The following is an 11249-nucleotide window of genomic DNA, read 5'->3' on the forward strand; positions in this document are numbered from 1 at the left end:
ATGAATGTTTCGTTGGGCACTTTAGGTGGCGATTTCTGCATTACTAACCCAGGCTGTCCCGACATTGGGAGCACTTTTAGTTTAGACGGTGTAGAGTAAAGTTTCAAACTCCTTTGCCTGCCTTTTATAGGCTTCTGGTGGAGCAAAGCTCCTCATTTGTATCATTAGGTGACCCGAGGTTGTGACCCTTTGTGCATAAGAGGAAATGTTCTCTAATCATTCTGCCTCTGGAGTGTTCCATCAGGCATATCATGTGATAGATGTATTTACATTAGTGGGCTGCATGGTAGCACAGCATTAAACTAAATGACTGGATGAAACACAACCAAACAGAACAAGTGAAAGCATTTGGCTGGGAAAGGAGTAGGATGTGGGAAAATGTATTATTACTGACTGGTCTTGAAGAAAGAATTAAGTAAACTCAAGGTTGGTGCATATTCATTCGAGATTTATTAACAATTTCAGAAAGCATTTTTATCCAAACAGTTGATGTAAAAGCTAACAGAAGTGAACATAATGGCTGGATGCCACATTGAGATGAGAACACATGCGCTGTGAGCTGGAAATTTTCTGTACATCAGTAACAGTCACAAGAAAGGGAGTACAAAGGCTCATCAGAAAGGGTTACATCAGTAACAGTCACAAGAAAGGGAGTACTAAGGCTCATCAGAAAGGGTTACATCAATAACAGTCACAAGAAAGGGAATACAAAGGCTCATCAGAAAGGGTTACATCAGTAACAGTCACAAGAAAGGGAGTACAAAGGCACATCAGAAAGGGTTACATCAGTAACAGTCACAAGAAAGGGAGTACAAAGGCCCATCAGAAAGGGTTACATCAGTAACAGTCACAAGAAAGGGAGTACAAAGGCTCATCAGAAAGGGTTACATCAGTAACAGTCACAAGAAAGGTAGTACAAAGGCCCATCAGAAAGGGTTACATCAGTAACAGTCACAAGAAAGGGAGTACAAAGGCTCATCACAAAGGGTTACATCAGTAACAGTCACAAGAAAGGGAGTACAAAGGCTCATCAGAAAGGGTAGGCATCCATTCTGAGTAAGGAACTAATAAAAGCAAAACAAATGGACTTCAAACAACTGGGAAGGTACAAATTCTTCCAACCACAACCATCTCAAAGATATCAAAGTAAAAAGGAAAGTCCATCAATAATTGTCTCAGTTACACGCTGATAAACTGAAGTAATCTCACTGTTCGAGTCAGCAACAGGACAGTATGTAGATTGGGAATTCAGAGACCTTGATAAGCAGATCAGGAAAATCAAGGGGGTCCACAATTCATTCACTTAACCTGGAAAAGAGAGATAAAGCAATGTTTATTCAATGGCACACTTAGAGATTTCACAAAACATATTGGGCTGCTTGGCGTGAGAAAGATGTGATTATTCTCACCTTCACCAGAGTGACGGCAGCGCTGTAGAAAATACTCAGGAAGAACAAGGTGATGAACATGGAAGCAGTTGTCCAGATGTTGCTGTTATCATCCTCATAGTCTTCAATCCAAGTGCGATCTATTGAATCTATGAATATAAAGCCGAGAGAACGCATTTAGATTGTTTATTGATCCAGATCGATCTATCCACATCCAAGTCATGTAATTAGAGACCATTACATCTTCATAAAGCAGTCAGGTATTTCTCAAGTGTGACTCTTATCTGTATCTATTAGTGCATTATTGACTCTCAGCAAGAAATTACAAATACTAACTGCACATGTTCTTTCATCATTGTCCATATCAGAACGTTTTAAATTATTTTTCTTTCAATCTATTATTTAAGGATATTATTATTTGAGGAATGCTTATTATGAATGATTATTTTAATTATATCATTATATTTTAAATATAGGCTGTGACAGCACTTTAGTTGAAAATTGTGGCCATCACTGAATAAAAGTTCAAATGTGATTCTCATCTTTATGTATTGGTGACCAATTACATAGAACATAGAACATAGAAGAATACAGCGCAGTACAGGCCCTTCAGCCCTCAATGTTGCGCCGATCATTACTTGGCAAATCATGAATGTAAGTGACATCACAGTCAGGACATTGCTTCATATTTTTGTTTGTAGGATCTGTACATTTAGGAATAAGTGTTTGTACGTGTGTCCCTTAATTTATTTGATCTACTGCTTGGTGTGTTTGATTTTCCTTTAATGTTTGTGTATGTGGTTATGAGAGTCTCTTACTTCACTCTTGCCCACGTTGGAGTCTGTGCATGAATAAACATACTCCTGTTCCTTTACTGCTGGTGTGCTCATGTGTTTGTGCACCTAGATTTTGGTCTTTTCACATTGTGTAAGCATTATCATGCTAATATTCCACTTCGTTGCTGCCTATGCTTATCTTGTAATGTCTTTGTGAGTGTTCACTTTTCATTAGTGCTGTCTAAAATGTGTGCTTGTGTGTCTGTTTCAGATCCTACCTACAACTAGGTTACTTTCATCTTTATGCTTAATAATTGTTAGCATGCAACGTTATATTTTGTTGGATGTTTATATTTATATGATGATGTTTGCTTGTGTGGCAATCTTTCTCAAACCATCTCCTGAGAAGCTTGTTTGTGTTATTGTTTGTGGATGCTTGCTGATGCTTGTGCCCATTCTCCTTATTTAATAAACACCCCTCTATTTGTTGATCTATGCACTTGTGTGTCTGCATGTGAGACTCTGAATTTGTGTGTACGTGTGATATTGTATCCATGCTGATCAATGTGGTTTAAAAATAACTAATTAAGCTGCCTCTGTCATTGTATGTTCGTGATTCTGAAAATGGGAAAATTATGATATTAATATTTATCTCTGTGCACTTACGTGCCTGTGTGAGTTGACAAGTGGGAGGACATTGTTCGGAATTTGTATCTGTGTTCATGCGTGTATGTCTGTACGCATTGTGCTGTATGAATGTAAATGTATTTGTGTGTTACCGTGTGTCTATGTTTCTCATGGTTATGTGTGAGTACCCCTGTTCATTTGTGCAAATGATTTTCATTCGGTGTATGTGAGTTTTTGTATGAGCTTAGAGAGTGTTCAAGTGCCACTTGCATGTGTGGCTCTGTGTGAGTATGCATGTGTGACATCTTATCTATATGCACATTTGAGTGTGCACATAAATATGTGTCTTTCGGTGAGAGCTCGTATATGTGTCATTACGAGTGTATTTGTGATCATCTCTCTGTATCTGTTCTTATACCAGACTGCAATTTTTATTATTCTAATTTATTGTTCGAATTTTAATGGATTGCCCATAATTAGATCTGACCTTGGTGTTGTAGGAAACATTTCCCATTGTCATGGAGAGATAAGTGTTTTATGAGCAACACTTCTGTTGCAGTGATAGAATTTCTGTCTCTGAGAGAAAAGTCTTGAGTTCAAATCCCCACTGCCCAAGAGATAACATTTCTGAATATGTTTATTAGAAAATGTCTACTTGTGTTCTGTATGTGAAACAAAATGATATCAGGTATTCGAATACCAGAATTGATCCCATGTGCTCCAGAAAACTGAGACAAACCTATGGAATACAAACCGGGACGATGCAAACACCAGTTTTGGATTATGGGAATCAATGTTAATCATTTGTTAACAGAGCCAAGCATGTCCAACATGCTTCAAGTGTATTATTTTGCAAGGAAATGTTAAATCTTTGGACAGTAAGCAAGAAGCTGACTGTTCCTGTTAGCAACTGGGGTACATTACAGAGGACATCTTCCATGAAAACTCTTCACAGGGAGCAAGAGGACAGACCATTCATCATTCCCCTCCCCTCTGCTCCACGACAACTTATCTGTTGATTCTCTTTGGTGTGAAAGTGAAGATACATTCTGTCAACTCATGCGCTGGTGCAAGATCCCTGGCAGTTCCCCAGAAACAAAGGTTACATTCAAACTGTTCTGCACTATTTACGATTGGTATGTTCCAATCAAATTTAATTTTAACGTGTCTTAAATTTACATTTCCAATTGGTGCAATGTGGCAGTTTAAAACTGACATGAATTTTGTACGAGTGTACAGTCGGGGGAATCAAGAACACCAAGTTCAAAACTCGTGCTCTACCCTTGACATAAAATGGACATTGTCAGATTTTGTCACAGAGGGATTTAGGATGGATAAGGTATTTGGCGGAATCCTGCAATGAGTGAGCTTTACTCTGTCTCTAACCCAGGGTGTATCTGAGCAGAGAACATTAACTGCACAAGACACTTGTCCGAGACCTGTTAATGATGCACTTTAACTACACAGATGGAATGGAAGTCAGGGTGGGAAACAATTAATTCAGTATTTAACTCACAACTGGAGGGAAAAGAAAACACTTCTATTACTTCTGTTGAATTATTAAATGCAACTTTGAGATTTTTATTGACATGAATTAACAGTGTCCATCAGTGCAAGCGAAATGTTTACAAAACTCGGTTTACCGCTGGATTTATCGACCGTTCTGTTGATGATCTTCAGTGGAATCGCTTCATGTCCCACCACACAGGAGTAAGAAGCACCGCTGGCCCACTCCTCCGCTGTAATGGATAACAGGCTGTACATGAAGAAGGAGATGTTGTCACTCTCCGCCATCACCTCGGTGTTCTTGTAGTTACTGGAATTCACCGGCTTGTCATTGTTTGTCCACTTGACGAAGATCTCTCGGGGGGAGAAACCTCTCACTAAACAGGTGAGGGAGAGAAACCTCTGAGCGGAGATTTCTTCTGTTGGTGGCAGGCGGACCGACACTGATGGCTCCAGCGGATTAATCACTGCAAAATATTTGAGACAAATATAAATCAACCAAAAAATCCTGAACCAATATCACAATTTCACTAAATATTAAAATATGCCATGTTTAATTTGGGATTTATTCACGTCCGTTTACTAAAGCAGCAGAATGGTACACATTCTGTCCAGTAAAAAAAGTCGAGTTTAATGTGACAGTTGCCTCCATGTTTCCAACCCACAACAAGGACATTCTGTCCAACTGTCATTGCTGATGGTGACGTCACAACCCAGGCTTCTTCCCACTTTATCTGACTGAATCAGAATACAATATCCTTTGGTCTATCTTTTTCTTAATCAGCTACCTAACTATCCTGCCTTCAGATGCATCATTAATACTCCCAATGGTGTTTGTTCATTACCAATCAAAGCCTGACATTGATGTAACTGGATCTGGATTACACATGGGATCCTTTGTGCTTTAATCTCACCGCTCACCTTTCTCCTTGTGGATGGAGTCTCTCCGCGGAGTCGGTAGATTCTGATGGTACACCAGACATTCAAAAGTAACGCCACTCAGCCAGGCTTCAGTAGAAATGTCTAATTTGCTGATCACGCTGTCGGGATTCTGTCCAGGCTGGTCAGCAATCTCTGTTTTCAGAGGCTTCTTTTCTTGTTTCCAGGTCACGTTGACTCCAGAAGGAAAATTGGACACAACGCAGGTTAACGTCACCGTTGCCTCCAGTAAGACTTGTTCTACTGGCGGTGGGAGGATTTTAACGGTGTTAGGGTGGCACTCGGTATCTTCTATGAAACAAAAATCAAAGTCAATGGAAAATGCCCCTTTATGATACAAACAGCCAATCTTCAGATTACTTCTTCACAGGATGAAGACACCACCTTCAAAATTGCAACTCCAACTATTGCTGAAACGATGCTTACTGTTTTTGATGTATTTTGATTTGTGAAAGCATTTGTGATTACCTATAACATACCCTGTGTAATTACTCCTAAAGAACACTGGCTTTGTAACAAGTGAAACCTGAAAAAAAAAAAATAATCGAAGATACCATCATGTAACCCATGGAATTACCTTTCTTTCAGAGTCTGTGTCTCACATAACACCATCTATTGATACTTGTGACAAGAGTAATCTCAATATAATGAGTTCATTTTCATGTTCATAATCCTTAGTTGCAAATGCTGCTGGTCATGCTGACTGCCAAATCACATCCTACATTTTAGATAAATGATAATAAATAATAATTATTCTCTTTGCAGAGTTCTAAAGTGTTACAGGAGCGGTGAACAGCCATGGAAATTCTGTTCATTATATTTAACGTGATCAAAAATACTTTGCGTTATTGGTGTGATGTCATTCTCTAATTTATGTCATTGTTCCTCGTGAGCTGTGTTTGGAGTAGATCGGAAAACAAGACATTGAGTATAGCATTGGATATCGAGAAGGACACCCATCTCCTTAAGTCTTTCCCTCCATTCAGTTTGTTCATAACTGGTCTGTACTTTCACTTTATTTACCAAGCTGCGTTTTTAAATTTCTTCATAGAGCAGGGGAGAAAAAAACAAACAAAAGCGTCTTAAATTAATCTACAAACGCGATGGAAATGTGCACTAATTTTATAGACATCCACGACTCACTGTGTAAACATCACCACCCCAAACCAGGCTAAATCAGCCTGTCTCGAGTTCCTAGTTCATTCATCCCTATTGGACCGTTCTTACCAGAATTTATTCTCCTGCCTCATCCACTAATTACAGAGAGCATCTTAAAGAAGCTCATTGAGATCACGTTTATCCCAGTTCATGTGATATCCACTTGGTCTGTGGTCTGATCCCATAAATGAAGTTAAAGAGCTCAGTATCAGATAAAAATCGATGTCGTACAATGTCCAAGGCCAACAGGTCATTCCTGAGCAGGGAATGAAGCATTGAACGCATTTTGATTTATTTTCAAGTAAGGGTCACTGCATATTTTAACCACGTCTTTTTGAGACCACAACATCATAAGATAGAGGATCACAATAAGGCTGTACGGCCAACCCAGAGTTTAGATCAGAATGATGCTGGAAAAGCACAGCAGGTCAGGCAGCATCCGACGAGCAGGAAAATCGACGTTTCGGGCTACAGCCATTCTACTGTCTTCTCTAAACAAGAGCCGATCTATCTCTGGCTTGAATACACACAATGGCCTGGCCTCCACAGCCCTCTGCAGCAACAAGTTCCACAGCCTCATCACCCTCTGGCTGAAGACATTTCTCCCCACATCTCAGTTCGAAACGGTGCCCCTTTGACCCTGAGACTGTGCCCTTGGGTCCTAGTCTGACCTACCAGTCAAAACATCTATTCCATGTTCACTCGACCTCAGTCTCTCAGTATTTTCAATGTTTCAATCAGATATCTCTCCAATATCTCCCCTCCACCCCCAAACCTATCCATGAAGCGGCCCTCTGAACGCCTCTCCCAGCATGGTCAGGCAATAAACTATTTAACAAAGCTCACTGTCTATATATCTATCTTCAACAGAGAGGAAACATGCTTTTCTGACTTGCCAAAATGTTGAGTCATGAGCAATGCTAATGTAACACTCAAACTGAAATGCGATATGTGGCATGTTGGGAAACGAGAAGCTGTACTGTACTGTTTACTACGCCTGATAAATGAGCGTGTTTGATTCACATCAGAGTTCAGAATGATTTGTAGCTCTCTCAGTGTGTGTCTCTTACCCTGGAGTGAGGTGATGCTTTTACTTTGAATGTTCTCTCCATGAGTGACCTGGCAGGTATAGACTGCGCTGTTGAACCATTCACCATAAGGGACCATCAGCCTACTCGTCACCGAGAAGTTCCCGTTTGCCTCACACACGGGAGACGTGAAGAAGCCAGAATCCAAGGGTCGGCCATTTTTCAACCAACTCACGGAGATTGACTTCGGATGGAAATCGATGATTGAACAGACGACGGTTGCAAACTTGCTGCTTGCGATTTCTTCACTGGAGCTCACGGTTAGGAGAAAAGTTGGTGAGAGAATACCAAGATCATTAGGAAACACATCGCATAAATTATCTGATGAATTTCAGAACAAGTACAATCGGTTCTCATATATCAAGGTTTCTTGTGTTTAATGGATACAAGAATCATAATTGTGCAGAGTGCTGGAGAAGCTGGGATCCACACAGAAAGATCAGCAGGACAATGTGAAAAGCTAAAATTATAGGACACAGCAAGGGAGTCAAGGAGGCATAGAAACTATAGGCCGGTAACATCAAAAGGGAGATAGCAATGTTGGATGGTATTCGTTTTAATGACAGAGTCTGATGAACAAGGCAGACAAATTACTGGCATAAATGAGGAAATGATGCGGTTGCTATCACAGAGACATATTGAGAGCCAGGCAGGAGTAGCTATTCAACATTCCAGGATTTAGTGCCTTCAGGCGAGACAAGGAAAGATGGAAAAGGATGAGGGCTGGGGGTGTGCAGTGCAGAATGTTGCTTCTGTCGCAATTCTGACAAGAGTATTTTAGGCTTTAAAGAGAAATGAAACCATGGATACCTCCTCGAACAAAGGCAAATGGACAGTAGTTCAAAACCAAAATACAGCAAACATAACTACTGGGAGAGCACGATAGACCTTACTATAGGTCCAAAAGACCAAGTGAACATACATGGGCAAATTTCAGAGAAATGTAAATTAAATAGGGGAATGAGAAAAGAGGTTTTTAACTTCCTCAGCATAGGCTTGGATATCATTTTGTCAAAAATTTAGAGGGAGCAGAATTCTGAAAATGCCCCCAGGAGAATATTTTAACAAAGTATGTGTTTAATACTGAGAATTTTAATCCAGACCTTGCAAGAGAGGGGTGAATCTGGATTTAACTTTAGGGAATGAAGTCGGCCCAATGGGTAAAACCTCAATGGTGGAGCACTTTGCAGACAGTGATCGTAAATCAGTTGGATTTCAGATTGTACTGCAAAGGAATAGAAATTGGCCCAAAGTTCTGAAAAAGCTAAGGACAATTTTAGTAAGATCAGGTAATGACTTGACCAGAGTGGACTGGAAGCTGACACTTATTGGTAAATCTGAGTCAGAGCAGTGTGACACATTTAAGAGAGAGATAAGAAAATCACAGGGAGGACATTTCCCAGGAAGCCACTGAGTGGGACCAAGAATGCAGTGGGCTCTGGACACCAAAGGGCATGGAGGGGGAGATAAAGAGAAACAAGGGAGTCTTCCGGTCGATACTGAAATCTCAAAACAATAGGAATTAGTATGGAGTACAGAATGTGCAAGGGGGAGTTTAAAAGACAGAGGAATTAGAAGAGCAAAATGGACCATGAGAAAATAATAGCAGTCAAAATAAAGAAACATATTTTTAAAAGTTACACGCTCATTCATAATAAAAGAATTATTCTGGAAACAGTAATGCTCATTAAGTGTATTATTGGAGTGGAGCCGGAGGATTAGTTGTGGTCAAAACGAGCGTGTTGTGCCAGTGTTCAGTGGTAAGAGGGACAATGTGGGGACAGAAAACATGGAGGGGTGTTGTGATGTAGTTTTCCGAAATTAGGACACATGATGTGATGTTCTGTGTTGTCTTGCTGAATGAAAAGTGGTTATATTTCCAGGGCAGATGAAAAGTATACCGAGCTGTTGAGCGATGCAAAGGATGAAATAGTTGGGTCGCTGACAATAATTTAGAATTCCTGTCTGGCCACAGCAGTTGTGCCAAGTGAGTGTAGATCAGCCAACGTTGCACTGTCATGCAGGACGAAGGAAGGTATAAATAATGAAAACACAGAACTGTCAAGCTCATCTCAGTGGGAGGGAAACTATTGAGAAGTGAAATTAGTCTTCATTTGGAAGATAAATCAACAATTTTCAGCACGGTTTTATTGAGAGGAAGTCATGTGTAAGAATTTGATCGTAGTTTTCAGAGAGATAACTCGATGTCCAGATGATAGAAATAATCAGAGCCAATGGGATCGGAGTTAATTTGACAGATTGGATCGAGAACTGGCTGAGTGGTGGGAGCAGGGGATAATAGTCATCGGGTGTCTGCGTGACTGGAAATCTATGTCTCCTGGTGCTCTGTAGGGATTGGTTTGATTTCCTTGTTATTTCTCTTACATACTAATGATTAAGACTCAAATTTAGGAGGATTAACCAGTGAATTCACAGATGAAATGAAAACTGTCATGTTGGTAAGTCAGGAGCATAATGGCTTTAGATTGCAGGAAAATATAAAAGGGTTGGTTGTATGTGAAGTGAAGTTGCAAATGGAAATTATTCTGCATAAATGTGAGGTGATGTAATTCGGCAGAAGAATCTGTGAGGTATGACGTTTTGAATGTTGGAACCCTGGAAAGGCCTGAGGATCTTTGGTGCAGGTACCCACCGATCCCCTTTCGTACTGTGTCGTCTGGATAAAGAGACTAAGAAGGTGAGAGGATATTTTCTTTTATGAGCCGAGACATTGACAATGAAGAGTAGGGTGATGATACTGGAACTTAATAGAACACTGGTTAGGCCATACTGAAGCGTTGTATGCATGTTATCGAAGGAATGTGATTACACTGGAGGCAGTATTGATGAGATTTGCCAGGATCTTGCCTGGGTTGGAGGGTTTTAGTTATGAAACTAGTTTAGATAGACAGGGGTTTTCCTTGGAGCAGAGGAGAATTAGGGAGAAGATTATCATGATGTCTAGAATTATTTTAGGCATAGACAGGGTAAACTGGATGAAACCTTTCCCCTTGATGGAGAGAGAAGGTAAGGCCAGGAGTTTCCAAGTGGATCTCAGGGGAAAATAAAATCAAACAGAGGGTGGTGTTAGCCTGGAGCTCAGCACCTATAAGTCATGTAGAGACTGAGCCCCTCATAGTAGGTATGAAGTATTGCGATGCATCCTTGCAAGGGCAAGTCACACAAGGCAATGGATCAGGTGCTGGCACATGAGACTGGAATAGTTCGGTGGCTGTTATTGATAGGCGTGAACTGGATGGATCAAAGGGCCTTGTTCCTGTGCTGTATAAGGTGATTCTGTGAAAACGGTTATAAATAATGCCTTCTTCATATTAATCCCAGATGCTCTGTTTAACTCAGTTCCCACAACACATACCTGGACATGGAAGTTCTTTGATCTTGTGTGACCCGCTGTGTTGAACCTCACAGTAGATGTTGCTGGGGCAATCTGCCGCTGACTCGGGCAGGGTTAACTGGCTGCTCAGGGTGTAGGTTCCCTTCTTGTTTCTCACTGATGGGTAAGTCTTAAATCCAGTCGTGATTAACTCCCCACCTTTCTTCCAGGTTACCTTGTTGACGTCAGGGGAATAGTCCATCGCCAAACAACCAAAGGTCGCAGAACCGGTGTCGTGCTCCTGACAGGAGGAGACCAGGCCATAAAGCGTGGGGGGAGATGGTGTCTCTACAATAGAATGACCAATGGAGCAAGTTAGTTTCTGTTCATTTGACCATATCAGTTACTCAAATGTATCCTCAGCTGTAAACGT

General features: G+C 40.7%; 1 gene segment (V, D, J or C); it reads right to left on the reverse strand.

The window, feature by feature from the left end:
* Positions 1-822: 822 nt before the first annotated feature.
* On the reverse strand, positions 823-11078 carry LOC140456859 (Ig heavy chain C region-like). The segment is given in 6 exon segments: positions 823-1308; positions 1410-1537; positions 4435-4764; positions 5219-5527; positions 7465-7803; positions 10859-11078. Coding segments are annotated over 6 exon segments (1335 nt in total).
* Positions 11079-11249: the final 171 nt, after the last annotated feature.

Source organism: Chiloscyllium punctatum, chromosome 31 (genome assembly GCF_047496795.1).
Source record: "Chiloscyllium punctatum isolate Juve2018m chromosome 31, sChiPun1.3, whole genome shotgun sequence".
In the NCBI taxonomy this organism is placed as follows: domain Eukaryota; kingdom Metazoa; phylum Chordata; class Chondrichthyes; order Orectolobiformes; family Hemiscylliidae; genus Chiloscyllium; species Chiloscyllium punctatum.